This window comes from Schistocerca piceifrons, chromosome 2, assembly GCF_021461385.2.
Source record: "Schistocerca piceifrons isolate TAMUIC-IGC-003096 chromosome 2, iqSchPice1.1, whole genome shotgun sequence".
Lineage (NCBI taxonomy): Eukaryota > Metazoa > Arthropoda > Insecta > Orthoptera > Acrididae > Schistocerca > Schistocerca piceifrons.
This window is the reverse complement of record NC_060139.1, coordinates 868,817,071-868,832,727: the sequence shown is the minus strand read 5'-3', so window position 1 is coordinate 868,832,727 and position 15,657 is coordinate 868,817,071. Positions and strand designations below refer to the sequence as shown.

Below are 15,657 nucleotides of genomic sequence, written 5' to 3'. Positions count from 1 at the left end.
GCCCCGTAATGTGTAACGTGACAATTCCTACTACTGCATAGCCTATTGCATCGTGATCATCACCTAAGGCGAGGTTGTTCACGTGAGGTCTTGTTTTCTCACCTCTCCTTGGTTGGTCATAACATTCCTTATATGGCAGCGTTGCCTTTCCTGTCCTTTGATTGGCTTGAACTAAGAGAAAAACAATTCCATTGCAACTTGAGCAAAGTTCGAAAGCGTATGTCATCAAAAGTATCCGGATACCCCCAAAAACATACGTTTTTCATATTAGGTGCATTGTGCTGCCAGTTACTCCATATCAGTGACCTCAGTAGTCATTGGATATAGTGAAGGAGCAGAATGGGGCGCTCTGTGGATCTCTCAAAGCTTCGAACGTTGTCAGGTTATTGGGTGTCACTTGTGTCATACGTCTGTACACGAGATTTCCACACTCCTAAACATCCCTAGGTCCACTGTTTCCGATGCGATAGTGAAGTGGAAACGTCGAGGGACACGTACAATAAAGGTGTACAGGCCGACCTCGTCTGTTGACTGACAGAGACCACCGTCAGTTGAAGAGGGAGACCATCACACAGGAATTCCAACTGTAACAGGTTCCACTGCAAGTTCTGTGACAGTAAGGTGGGAGGTGAGAAAACTTGGATTTCATGGTCGAGCGGCTGTTCAAAAGCCACACGTCACGCCGGTAAATGCCAAACGACGCCTCGCTTGGTGTAAGGAGCGTAAATATTGAACGATTGAACAGTGGAAAAACGTTGTGTGGAGTGACGAATCACGGTACACAATGTAGCGATCCGAGGGCCGGGTGTGGCTATGGCGAATGCCCGGTGAACGTCATCTGCCAGCGCGTGTAGTGCCATCAGTAAAATTCAGAGGCGGTGGTGTTATGGTGTGGTCATGTATTCCGTGGAGGGGGCTTGCACCCCTTGTTTTGCGTGGCACTATCACAGCACACGCCTACATTGATGTTTTAAGCACCTTCTTGCTTTCACTGTTCAAGAGGAATTAGGGGACGGCGATTGCATCTTTCAACACGATCGAGCATCTGTTCAAAATGCACGCACGGCCTGCGGCGGAGTGGTTACATTACAACATCCATGTAACGGGCTGGCCTGCACGGAGTCCTGACCTGAATCCTTCGGAACACCCTTGGGGTGTTTTAGAACGCAGACCGATTCGTGCCAGGCCTCACCGACCGACATCGATACCTCTCCTCAGTGCAGCACTCCGTGAAGAATGGGTTGTCATTCCCCAAGAATCTTTTCCAGCACGTGATTGAACGTATGCCTGCGAGAGTGGAAGCTGTCATCAAGGCTAAGGCTGGGCCTACACCATACTGAATTCCAGCATTACCGATGGAAGGCGCCACGAACTTTGAAGTCATTTTCAGCCAGGTGTTCGAATTCTTTTAATCGCATAGTATATACACAGGGTGTAAATTTTAAGTTGACAAACCAGAATATCTCGAAAAGTAAGCTTCATACGAATCAAAAGTTGATTGTTTTCGAGGGGGACATCTGCTGGTGCTAAAATTAGCCCGCCAACCCAGCGCCCTGGGGATGGGGCCGGAGGCAACTTTAAAATTTCAAATGGGAACCCCCATTTTTTATTGCAGAATTAGATTCTACATAAAAAACTACGTAAATTTTGTCTTCAACATTTGGTTTGATTGTTGGTAGTTGGCGCTGTAATTCTAGAAAATCCATGTTCCCATTTCTGCGTGGAAAATGGTTACAGAAAAATAAAAAATATTTATTTACTTCGTAATTTTTGATTCGCTAAAACTAAAACTCTCCCTCTCTCCCCATAGGGTGGGGTTTGAGAGAGGGGAATTAGAGTTTTACAAATGTTTACCCAAATACTGTATTAATTTTTTTCGCAGGTTAGGATAAGTTTTATTTGTTTCGTGGCCATGAGGCCAAACAATTTTAATTATCAAACAAATGATCTAACTAGCTACCTAACTAACCAAACAACCTACTTACTAACGAGTGAACTCATTTTTATTTATCCGTAACCAATTTCCACGCTAAAATGAGAACATGGATTTTCTTGAATTACAGCGCCAACTACCACGAATCAAAACAAATGTTTTGAGACAAAATGTACGGAGTTTTTTTTTATGTAGAATCTGATTCTGCAATAAGAAATGGGGGTTCCCATTTGAAATTTTAAAGTTTCCTCCCGTCCCACCCCCAGGGGGCTGGGGTGTTGTGCTAATTTTAGCACCAGCAGATGTCCGCCTCGAAAATAATCAACTTTGGATTCTACACATTTTTTCGTGTGAAGCTTATTTTTCGAATTATTCTGGTTTGTCAACTTAAAATTTATAACTCTGGCCAAGATGCAACGGAATTGTTTTTCTCTTAGTTCGGGCCTATCAAAGGGCAGGAAAGGCAATGCCACCACATTAAGGCCATGTTACGACCAACCAAGGAGAGGTGAGAAAACAAGACGTAACGTGAACAACCTCGCCTTAGGTGATGGTCACGATGCAATAGGCTATGCAGTAGTAGGATTTGTCATGTTGCACATTATATTACGGGGTCACTCGTGCTAAAATAGTGTAGTTAGAAAGTACACCTGAATAACCTTCGAAACTTTGTTAGTGGAGTTATACTCCGTACGGCGAGACAAGAGCTCACTGTCATTGATTTGGAAGCATGTAGGAGGAAATAATTGTAATAGCATCAGAACTGTTTTTGGCGTTGCGACATACATCGCAATTCGGGATAGATTTCTGACATTCCTTAAAAAAATTATATATACATTACTGGGAAGTAGACCTGCTCATTCCTGTAGCAGATTGCCAGAGCTGAATCATCAATGGAAACACGATCGTGCGAGATAATCTGCGAAAGGGATCAACTCTAGAAGACGCAGTAGCAAACAGAACTTTTGTACGTGTGCGTGATGTATATATTTCTCTTCCACATGAAATGTCAGCTTGTTACATCTAGGCACACAAGAACGACCTTGAGATTATCAACCCGAGGTCGCCAGTGGCTCACTGCAGAGTAATTCCATTTCGTGTTATTTCTTACTCGTGTTTGTCTTTGTACGCGTATTGATTGACGATATCTGCACAGCAGTATAAATGTCGGCGGCATGCTTTGCGTGTCTTGCTTCGAAACAAACATGACAAACATGTCCCACTCACTTGCCACTTTCGTAACTCTTAACAACAGTAATGTCGCGTTTGTCTTCGTCCTGAGCCATGCATTCTGTACTGTTCTGTGTAGGGTTTGTTTTGTTCCGGCAGTGAAATGAAACGTCGTGCTGCTAGGGCCTCCCGTCGGATAGACCGGTCGCCTGGTGCAAGTCTTTTGAGTTGCCGGGGACTCTGGCGACTTGCGTGCCGATGGGGATGAGATGATAATGTTCTACTTTAACAATGATATACAGCTGTATGGATTGGTTTAATGAAGAAGAGTTGGCCGATATCCATCTTGCGTTTGCCTTCACTGAATGCAATGGAACAGTGGCTCAATGTTAAGCTGTTCCTAGACAGGCAGCAACCTAATCACAGTATTTTTGCATCTGTACATGTGTTTTACTTTTTGGCAATAGCTTATTATAGGTTTTCTCACTTTTAAGATATTTCCACTGCAACAAAGGTAACTGAGATAATAAATCCAGATCTTAGTTCTATTGTTACTCTGTAACGACACACCGGAGACCTTGTACCCCTTGTACTAAAATACTCAAAAAATATGAATGAATAACTCATGAAATTTTGTTGGAGTTCGATTTATCCTATATAAGGTATCAATATTAGCTTTCTGTGAGAGGAAACAAGTACAGATCACGAACGAATTTGCTTTTTTTTATGTATCTATTATTTATGGCAGTTATATTCACACACCATTGATTTTGACGTTAGATAGCCATATAACATCAACAAATACAAGTGGAGGGAAAAGTTCTCTTTCAAGCAACTCACGTCCCTCCAAAGTTTGGCTCAAATGGCTCTGAGCACTATGGGACTTCCATCTGAGGTTATCAGTCTCCTAGAACTTAGAACTACTTAAACCTAACCTAAGGACATCACACACATCCATGCCCGAGGCAGGATTCGAACCTGCGACCGTAGCGGTCGCGCGGTTCCGGACTGAAGCGCCGAGAACCGCTCAGCCACATCGGCCGGCCCTCCAAAGTTTATTAACATGGAAGAAGATGTGGAAAGCGAGCTGTGTGCGATAGGGAACTAAGATGCTGTGTTTGTTCTGGTGTGATTGTAGTAACCTTGTAATTAACATACATTAATGCGAAAGGTAATGTGACAGATGATCGATATATCATGTGGCGAAATAAGCATTGTCATTGTGTGAGATACAGATACCCCAATTCACTACTATGAGCTTCACATCATTATAACGTGCCTGTGCTTAGAATACAAAGGACTGCACCGTAATCTGAAGGTGAAATTAAAAATTAAAAAATGGCTCTGAGCACTATGGGACTTAACATCCGATGTCATCAGTCCCCTATAACTTAGAACCACTTAAACCTAACTAACCTAAGGACATCACAAACATCCATGCCCGAGGCAGGATTCGAACCTGCGACCGTAGCAGTCGCGCGGTTCCGGACCGAACCGCCAATAACCGCTCGTCCACCACGGCCGGCACTAAAAATTAAATTAATTTTTCCAAACTTCGTCAGTGCATGCTTCAGTGTATTAAAGTTAACATAGTGAAGTCTCAGAATGAGCAAATGAATATGTTTCGCTGATTATATTTGTTTTAAGAAAAAATTAATAGGTGCTAAACAATCAAGCTGGAAAGCTAAAAATTGTTCAGAATGTGCAAATGTATGTCACAATCATAAGTTAGAAGTCTCAACTCGATCGGGGCAATGTTTTTGTCAAAATTGGCGTTTTTACGTAGAGATGAAGGCGCTAAATATTAAACTCATAGGATGAAAATTCGTATGTAGCCTCATTTTGATATAAAAACATTAACTACGTGACTCTATTAAGCTGCCTCTATTAGTTTTCAAGTTATTTACTAAATGCCAAATTTGGGAAAAAACATCCTTATTCATAATAGATTAAGTATCATTTGTATTTGTTGTTCAAAGTTCTAAATACAGCAGCAAATGAAACAATAATCACAAGGAATCTTAAAGAGGCAGTTCGGAGGTCACGTTCTACTGTCGGTACCGTCCTAAAAATTCTAGCCAGAAAAATTTAAATGCAGTCGAGCAAAAACTTTTTCAGTAACTGAAGCAAACTGAACTTTAATTATACGAAAATTAAGACGTTTGCAAATTGTTAAACGACAGAGTTATTAATTAATGTGGGTTCAAGAAAGGGGCAATTTAGATGCTGCTACCTGTGCCTAGAGTGGTTGACAGCACTTGTTCCGTTCGGCGTCCCGCTGTGCACATAAATAAATACAGTCAGAGAGGCACAGAGCAAAGAGACTTCGCACCGAGATATACTTGACGCAATCAAACGCTTGCGTATGCTGTGCCTCAGATGAAGTCACAGCCAGGCAGCTCCCAAACACATTTTCAGTGAAAGTAGGAAATCAACTTGCGTGGATTGTACACTGTCCTGGATCGCTTAGATTTCACGGAAGTAACTGTGTGCCAACCACAATGTTGACTAAACCGTGTGGCAAGTGGCGAGATTATTTTCCACTTTTAAGGCGAGCAATTAACTTTTTTGATTACAAGTCAGGGCGATAGATCATTTTACTTGGAACTTTCTGTACAGGTCGTCTCTGAACTGTTAATAGTGCTGATTCACATAGGGAAAACATTATATATTGAGCGTGTGAACTTTTACTGAATATATCAGTTAGTTAAAACTCTAAACTTTTATTTATAGTGATAGTTTCCTGATCCTGCTGAATAAATAGCAAGTAGGAACACTTTATTTCAGTGAGCACAATGAGTAATGTGGACTTGTAGACTGGAAATTATGATCAGTAAGTTCTCCATCGCTTTCTGGCTGACTGCAAAAATAGTTTTCAGGCTCATGTAAATGGCAGAGATCATAGATTATTTTACCAGTCGCCCCACAATGTTTTGATGCAATTAAACATTATCACTATCTGAGAGAGCTAAATTCAAGCGGAAAAACTGAAACAGAGTATGAGAATTGGAATCAAGTTGGCTGGAGAAGGAAAACTAAAGATAAAGGAAGACAATTAAGTTAGCAGCATTATGGAAATGTGAACTACACCATTACTGTTTCCTTTATGACAATGTGAACGTAAATATTGTAAAAGTTTAAAGAATTAGACGGATCCTAACCACAACTATACCCAAAGATGAACTAAGAACATCTTGAGAAGTTCTTTCAGGGTATGTCACATCACATTAGACCATTAATCAAAGTGAGATGATGGATGTAATTATGTTGTAACTGGAGACATACTGACCAGGGTACATAGCTTTCATATTGTTAACTCCGCCGCTTCGTTGGTAAATATTAAATTTTGCAGGATTATTTTATTTTGTTATATTCTCTGATCACAATGTAGAACTATTGTTGTAGTAACACATTTTTAATGTTTGTTTTATTGACCTTTTGCTCATAAATATGGGAATACATTGAACAAAAATTAATTTATGTAAGGGTATACAGGTTGCACGCAGCCTTACGGTACGTAACATGCGCTCGCCAGCCGGCCTATCTGGAATGCTGACAATCTGCTTGGTCAGTACACGTGCGTCCGGCCATAGTGCGATGCAGCGAGTAAGCGGTCCACAGAGCGCGATATAACTAGCCTCAGGCGCGAATATGTCTTTTCTTAGCTCACCATGGATACCTTCGATACGACTGCAATTAACCGCTGTTAGGATGACAGACACAATGATGATCGGTGCGCGTAGCGTGCGTGTTTTATAATCAGCCTTTGTTAATAAACTGTTTAAACTTACTTCTCGGTGCTCGCGTATTGCCGTACCTCAAGGACACATCGCTTACAAATCCTGACAAATATTAGGGTAATCATCATCCGGGGCAACAACACAAACAACCCCCTTATTGAAGTGGTGTCAGATGTGGGATAATTATAGAAAATCTACAGTCCTGAAGAGGTGCAGCACAACGTGAACTTCGAGCAGCAGCAGCATGAACATCTTCTGACTATGTGGCGACATCCAACGCTGGAATTCAGGTTGGTCTTCTCCAGTTTGGCTAGAATACGAAAGGCAGTGATGGATCTTTATTTTGCATTTGAGTGACTCATTGCCGTTGTATTAGACGAAATGTCGCAATCCAGAGTAACGTTGTTGATCTACAAACTGTTATTAATGAACTGCAAGAAGAGATTCGGCAGTTAAAAGCAGAAAGAAGCGAGCGCAACATTCCGAAAGACTTGGCAAATGATAGTTCATGCAGTACACGTACAACTACAATAAAGAATTTTTCATTATTGCCACCAGTACCAGTGTTTAGCGGGAAACCCGAAGATGTGAAAGTGTTTTTTCGTTAACTTGAAGGTGCCGCCCTGTTAGTATTATGGACATATTCCGATAACTTAGCGGTTGCCGGATTAAGAATTTAAGGAGCAGCACAAGATTTCATTAGCGCGGAGCCTACTTGCGTGAAAACAGAAGATTACAATGAGTTTAGAACGATTGTTGTTCAGAGATTTAAACGTAAAAATGCGATCAGATTTTACAGAGAGCAGCTTTACTTTTTGCGAATGCGACGAGACGAATCTATCGGCCAGTTTTCCGACAGAATTCGAAACATCAACGCTCAAACGTACGAGTTAGTAGAAGATGAAAATGAAAATCGCATTCAGTTGTTCGACGCCGACCAGAGAGGCTTGGACAAATTCACTCATGGGTTGCACGGAGAGGAAGTAAGCAAGGCTGTTCGATTGTCACGATGTAAAACGTTTCAGGAAGCAGCAGAATCAGTTGCTGGTTTCGTTGAAGCACTAAGACGACCGAATGAGAAGCAGAAACAAGAACGCAGAGTCTTCAACACAACAGTACAATGCTACAGATGCAATAAGCTGGGTCACAAGGGTAAGGATTGTAAAGAGAAGCGAATCTGCTATCACTGCGGAATGCAGGGTCATGTTTCGAGGGATTTCTGCAACAAGAAGAAAGGTAATGCGAACAAGAGACAATCTGCCAGATCTTTAAACGACCGTTGCCAGAGACAGTGATTCCTGTTAGTTCCAGTGAAAATCTGACCGAAAATGACTTCGTGATAGGTGCTGTATATCGTGGGAGAAACATCAAACTACTTATTGACACAGGAGTACAGACCTCATTAATGTGGTGTGGCATAGGTAAACGGGATAAATTCAAACCGCTGCTATTAAAGTGCGAGGGTTAAACGGAGGAAAGCTACGTAACTATGGAGAAGTTGACGTAGAATTAATTCTTGACCAAGGCCAAGATGAACGTGAAAATAAAGATAAATACACAGCAAATAGTTTCAAATAACGATACGCGATACGACGGTGTTCTTGGATTTGGTTTCTTGTCCCATAATGAGGCAGAGATATTTGTCGCAGAAAGAAAGATCATACTAGGCCGTAGCAACTACAACCTAGGAAATCGCTCTTCAGATCGTACTCAAAGGAACAGCAATACTGACGTCGTGGGAATGCATCGTCCAAACGATGGTTCAAATGGCTCTGAGCACTATGGGACTTAACTACTGTGGTCATCAGTCCCCTAGAACTTAGAACTACTTAAACCTAACTAACCTAAGGACATCACACACATCCATGCCCGAGGCAGGATTCGAACCTGCAACCGTAGCAGTCACGCGGTTCCGGACTGCGCGCCTAGAACCGCTAGACCACCGCGGCCGGCAACCAAACGATGCACCAGTTCCGAGTCGATGTTCAAATTGATCAGCCTCAGCACATTCCCAAGGGAGCAGGAAAGACAATCTACGTTGAAGTTAGGTCACTCCGATGCAAGGAAGGAACTCTGTTATTAATTGAGCGATGCGAGAAAAGTGAGTTACTGGATACAATGCATTGTTATGTTGCTAGAAGTGTAGGTGTCGCTACAATGGTGAGACAGAATGTCGCAAAAGTCCCGGTTAAAATAACGAATATGAGCAATGAGGATGTTTTGCCAGGAGGAACGAAAGTTGCTGAAGTGTCGAGCGTAAGTAAAAGTGACGTAATACAGAATACAGATGAGGTAACAAATTCTGCAGTTATAAACACAGATTTTTATAACAGTACCGCAAGATTGCGACGAGGAGACGAAGTTAATAATAAACCGAAGCGCAAGATTTGGAAGAAGACAGAACATTTGACAGCCGATGAACAGAAGATTTTAGCCCCTTTTTTGTTGGAGTACGCAGATTTATTCCGAAAACGTGCAAATTTACCTGTCACTCGTTTAGTTTAGCATCGTATTCATACAGGGAGCAGCAAACACGACAATTGGGATGTCTGTTTACCGTAGTTGGTAAGTTGTTACAATGCCAAAATGCACAGCTCAACTGGCCTAAGTCCATATGAGATCATCTATGGAAGAAGAATGCATTCACCCTTGGACTTTGCACGATCGACTGCCGGAATCAGCAATGAGCACGTAAGGGATCTAGCACGCAAGCTAAAGGAAGCATGGAGGGGAGTGAAACAGCAAAATCATCGATCCTCTCTTCAGCAAGCAAGATAACACGACCGCCAAGCAGCATTGACACAGTATCGAGTTGGAGATACTGTGTATCTAAGCAACGTGGTGCTAAAGAAGATTCAAGTCAAAAAGTTTAAGAAGTTCTGGAAAGGACCATATCCAATCTCGGAGGTGTTGTCGCCAGCCACTCTTAAGCTCCGACTGCCCTTTCGTTCGATTGTCGTTTATGTCAATCGTGTAGAGCCATTTCTGTGTACTTTTCCTGTAGTATCACAAGACGACGAGGACCGACTGAGAGGCAGACCTGCTGTTCGCAAACCCAGGAAGAGAGAATCGCGAGGTCGCAGTCCAGACTTCGAGGCCGAGGCATCGCCACGTTCCGAGCGATCCTGTTCCAGACATCCCTACAAGGTGCGTAAACGCGTTTAGTGTGTGAGAGTGCAATGCATGTGTTTATTTCAGCCATGTGCTTATGTGAATGTGTTGTGAAAATTTAGTATTGAAACTATTGCACGAGTGCACAAGTGAACTAAACCTTTTATTCCGCAGGTTAGCACAAGAAACTCATTTATTTTGTGTTCATTGTTAACTCTAGTATTTAGAACTAATTAACCATGTTCATTTTTATTCTAATGATTGCTATGATAGCGTATTCTCCTAATGCTGTATTGATAGTACCACAGAGAACAGGTGTTTTGTTTGAAACACGATCAGACATGGTAGTTTCAACAAGTGATGCAATATTTGTCCTCAAGTACAATTTGAATGAAATCCAGCAACAGTTCAATTCTGTAAAGAAGCAAATTGATCTAATTCGTTCTGTTAAGGGCAATGATACAATTTTGGAAATGGGTACATCTTGATATAATAACTGGATCACAGCCAGAATGCAGGTAGAGTCTACATTTGCTAATTATGAACAAGAGATGTACTGTTCTTTTTTTTAAAGCTTTTGCAACACAAAATTTTAATTAAGCGTGAACCTGCCTGGTTTGATTTGGAGGGAGTATCCTTCGTTTTGTACTTGGTACTTTAAACTAGTCTAGATCTACCGGCAGTTAAAGGCAAAATATTAGCTCTTGAACAACAGTCCAGTGCAGATCCAACTAACCTCTCTAATGAAATTGTCGTATTAAAGAATATGTGAAGAACCATCACTAACCACACAGTTTTCATTGAACAGCTTGTAAAGCAATTTATCTCACATTTCCACGTAATTCGTAATGAAACGAGCGCAAATATCCAAGAACTATTCCAAGGATTAAATGCTGTGAGTGCACACTTAGATTTAAACACTCTTTTGCTGAGGATTACTGATAGTTTATCAAACGCTAGAATTGATGCCCTTAACTTAAGAACAGCCTTAGAAAGTACCTCAAATGATTGTTTGAGCAGCGTACTACTACATCCAGGACAATTTTTACAGGTCCTAATATCAACTGAGCGAAAGTTAGATGCAACCTATACTATGATTTATCCTGTTAACTCTTACAATTTATGTGATTACTGTAAGTTAACCACCACACACTCTTTAATGATTGAAGGTGAATTAACTGTTTTTGTTTCTATACCCAATGCTAGATCAAAGCATAATTTTGAAATGTATAAGATTTATACTTACCCTGTGAAATGGAGACAGGCAGGTATCCATGTAAAGTACACACTGAATGATTATCTACTGATCAGCAAGGATCGAAGATATTTTGTGTCCCTAAATGAAAACGATTTGCATATCTGTAAACGTAGTCATAAGTTAATTTGCCCTGAATTGGTAGTATTCTTAGACAGCAGATTGTACAGCTGTGAGAAAGAATTGTTTATGAATCATCCCCCCAGAGATGATTGCCCTAGAATTTTAATGCATCTTTGTCACCCATTTCTTAAAGGATGTTCTGAAGGTATAATTTTTTTATTTAACTCCACCCTTGATGTCACATTTACATGTAAAAATTACGACACACCTGAGCTACCCTTTACACTCAAATTGTATGACAGTGGATTAATCATGATTGCCACACATTGTCATTTATTATGTGAACTATTTGATATGCCTGGTGTATTGCCAACTACATTTCATGCAACTGAACATTTGCCGTTAACGAGAATGTTATTTTTTTATTACAATGATTCATACATATCAACATATGGAAAGCATTCCTTATCAAGTTTTTCTGAAGATAACAATTTATTTAAGGATATCCATGAAAATTTAATTTCTTCCAATAATGAGCTAAGCTTCATTGAAGCAGCAAATAGAATTAAGTTCTTCGATTCATCCAGTAATGTTAATGCATACCTGATTGTCAGTATTGTCTTTTTATTGCTTTTATTAACTTGTCAACAGCATTAGCCATGTATGAAAGTGTCATCCTGAAGGCACGCTTCTCTGTACAGAAAGTTACTGTGTGTGCAAATGAAATACATGTTGCAATGCCTTCTGATGCCACAAATGATGAAATAGATTCATAATGCCCAATGGTCGTTTTGAGCCACCTATGGTTGCTCTTTTTTAAAAAAAAAAAATGGCTCTGAGCACTATGGGACTCAACTGCTGAGGTCATTAGTCCCCTAGAACTTAGAACTAGTCAAACCTAACTAACCTAAGGACATCACAAACATCCATGCCCGCGGCAGGATTCGAACCTGCGACCGTAGCGGTCTTGCGGTTCCAGACTGCAGCGCCTTTAACTGCACGGCCACTTCGGCCGGCTTGCTCTTTTTCTCTGGGGAGAGTAATGTAAGGGTATACGGGTTGCACGCAGCTATAAGGCACGTAACACGCGCTCACCAGATGGCCTATCTGGAATTCTGACAATTTGCTTGGTCAGTATACACGTGTCCGGCCGCAGTGCGATGCACCGAGTAAGTCACTGGCTGTGGTCCACAGCGAGCGATATAACTAGCGTGGCCTCGGGCGCGAATATGCCTCTTTCCTTAGCTCACCATGGAGCCCTTCGATACGACTGTAATTAGCCATTGTTAGCATGACAGACACAGTGATGATGGGTGCATGTTGCATGCGTGTTTTATAATCAGCCTTTGTTAACAAAACTGTTTAAACTTACTTCTCGGTGTTCGCATATTGCCGTACCTCAAGGACGCATTGCTTACGAATCCTGACAAATATTCGGGTAATTATCATCCGGGGCAACAACACAAACAACCCCCTTATATTTAACTTAACCACTCGTGCAGTCTTGGATACACTAATATTTTGGGTAAAACTGCACATAAAAAATTACAATCCTTCCCATCTTGAAGCCATTACCTTAAATTTTGTATGGTGTCTTTCCTGTTGTTGTTGTTGTTGTTGTTGTAGAAGTGGTCTTCAGTCTGAAGATTAGTCTGATGCAGTTGACCACACTAGTGTTTCTGGTGGAAACATTTCTGTAAAACTGCTGCAACGAACATCCATGTGAACCTACTTATGCGTTCATGCCTAGGCCTTCCTTTATAATTGTTAGCCCCGACACTCTTCTCTACAAAAAATCTGAAGATTTCATGATGCTTCAGGGTGTGTTCTACCAGCTGATCCTTTCTTTAGTCAAGAGCCACAAATTTCTTTTTTTCCCCAAATTAGGTTCAGTGCTTCTTCATTATTTACTCTATTTCCCCAGCTAATCCTTAGTAATTTACTGTAGCGCCACATTTCACTAGCTTCTACCAAAAATTTTAAAAAAGTTCACTCACCAAAATTTAGTAATTGTAATCCAGTGTTTCAGTATCAATAAAATCTACGTCTTCCTAAACAGAGGATTGAAGTACAAAATCAATACTGAAACGAATGCAGAATTTATAAATACCACAACTGTGGAACTAAAAAGCACATATGCCTTGGTGAAGATCGAGGAAAAGCACACACACAGATATAGGTGCTAACCTCAACAAAGTCTTACCAACGAGCAGCAGTTAGCTGTGAAGAATGTAGGGATCCATGCACCTTCAAGAACGATTGTAATTTGGTGGCATTTGTAAACGAAGTTGGAATTCCAGAGGGGGTGGGCGGTGAAAATGTGCTGGGATCGTAAACCAGTACGCATACCCATTAAGTATCCTGTTCAAGTAACTAAAATTTACTGAAGTATCAGAAAATTCTATGAGTCGAATGTATAGAAGTAATTGAACATGTAGAATTGGTATATTCTTTTAACTCCTTTAACTTTAGCCACTGAATTGATCAGCAGACAGATGCTATATCAAAGGGCAATAGTTTATCTGGGACATAAGTAAATAGTTTTTTAAATTACCTAAAAGGCAAATTCTTTCCCAAAAAGCAAGATAGAGAACATAAAATTGTATCCTTGCTATACTAATAACAAATCTGTAAAACCGTCGTTTCTGTCAGTCTTTGAACACGATAGTTTCCAAAACTGCTAGACGAATTTTCATTGGGTTTTCACAGTAACTTGAGGATAGCTTTGGGAACCTACCAGACTTTAGTTCGTCGAAACCAGATCGCCGGCCGCTGTGGCCGAGAGGTTCTAGGCGCTTCAGTCCGAAAACACGCGGCTGCTACGGTCGTAGGTTCGAATCCTGCATCGGGCATGGATGTGTATGATGTCCTTAGGTTAGTTAGGTTAAGTAGTTCTAGGTCTAGGGGACTTGTGACCTCAGATGTTAAGTCCCATAGTGCTTAGAGCCATTTGAACCATCTGAAATCAGATCACGAAAAAAGAAGATATCTACACATGTTATAGAAATGTATGTATGTATGGGTTTATTTATGCTTGTTTGTTTGATTTCCTCTGTAACCATTTGACCGATTTCGTCCGAATTTGGTACGCTTATCATTGTTGGAAAGAATCGCTTTGGGGGTAAGAACTACCTACGTATCAAAGGTGTTTGAGTGAAACAGAAGTGTAGGCCACTATACGCGAATACAAGAATTTTATTCATCCTGTATTTAAGAACAAGAGCATTTTGTGAATTGTAATAAACTTTACACATAATTTGAAACCTTTAAGAAACTTATTCTTGCCGACCCTCCGACCCCTCCCCCCTCCCTCCTGTTCATTTTCGCATCAGGCATGGCTACGTAATTTATTCCTTCTTTACTACTAATCGTATTATAACACATTTTGCAGACATTGTTCAAATAGCCACCAAATGTATCTGCAAAATTATATCAGTATATGACACATAGTTCAAAGTATATGATGTCAAACACTGAGATGCCTGAATAAATTCCGCATCATGCTTAACGTTTAAATTTGTTATTACTAACCCGCATAACCGATTTCGATGAAATAAGCAAAGGATATAGCTTGAACCCTGATGAAGAAGATAGGCTTCTTTATAAAGTGTAAAGTACTTTGCTAGTTATTGAGGTGAAGACTATTACGCGGATTAGGGAAAAGTATTTACTTCGACTTCTGAGCTTCACCGTATTTGTAACAATGCTTTTATTGATTGGTGTGTCGTACGCAATACAACTGGAAGTAATGAATACAATGGTTATACAATTTTCAATGTCTTTAATCCATGCCTCCAGACTGCTTCAGTAGCAGAATGCATAGGAATGCGCTCTTGATTGGCGACTCCATGGAGTGTTCTGTGCACCACGACCAAATAGTGGATAGAATTGGAAGGAGAATCAGCATTGGTCGTATTTTTTTGTTTTATTATCCACAAAACCGATTTTCGGTCACTTAGTGACCATCCTAAGTGCTGTAATATACAATTAAAATGGGTTGGTACTGGTATCAACAAGCTTAGAGCGCTGATTCTCCTTCCAATGCGCTCTTGGCTATGCTCCTCTGTACTTAGGAGAGGCGGGGGGGGGGGGGGGGGAAGGTCATACTTGACATACTTGCTATGCTTTATTTGCATTCGTTACCTCGTATCCAGTGGGGGCGACTATCCAGGTGTCGTAGTTGATCTCTGAGAAGTCGACGTAGAGCGGCTTCCTGCGGCAGTTGCCGCGCGCCCGCCGGCCCGACCTGGCCTTCACCTGGAGCTGCAGCTCTCCGCCCCCGCCGCCCCCACTGTCCCTGCTCCAGACGCGGTTCGTCTCTTCCTCGTAGTCCTCCGCCTCCACCTGCCGCCTTCTGCGTGGAGACCCACGACCGCCGCCCACCT

At 41.3% G+C, this 15,657-nt stretch overlaps 1 protein-coding gene across 1 annotated transcript in view; it reads right to left on the bottom strand.

Annotated features, from left to right (window-relative positions):
* The window catches only part of LOC124775944 (bone morphogenetic protein 8A-like), a 79,360-nt gene that overhangs the window by 2,875 nt on the left and 60,828 nt on the right, over nucleotides 1–15,657 (bottom strand). Inside the window, exon 4 of the mRNA XM_047250788.1 lies at nucleotides 15,416–15,655. Within this exon, the coding sequence (XP_047106744.1) occupies nucleotides 15,416–15,655 (240 nt within the window). The remainder of the gene's footprint in view (nucleotides 1–15,415; nucleotides 15,656–15,657) is intronic.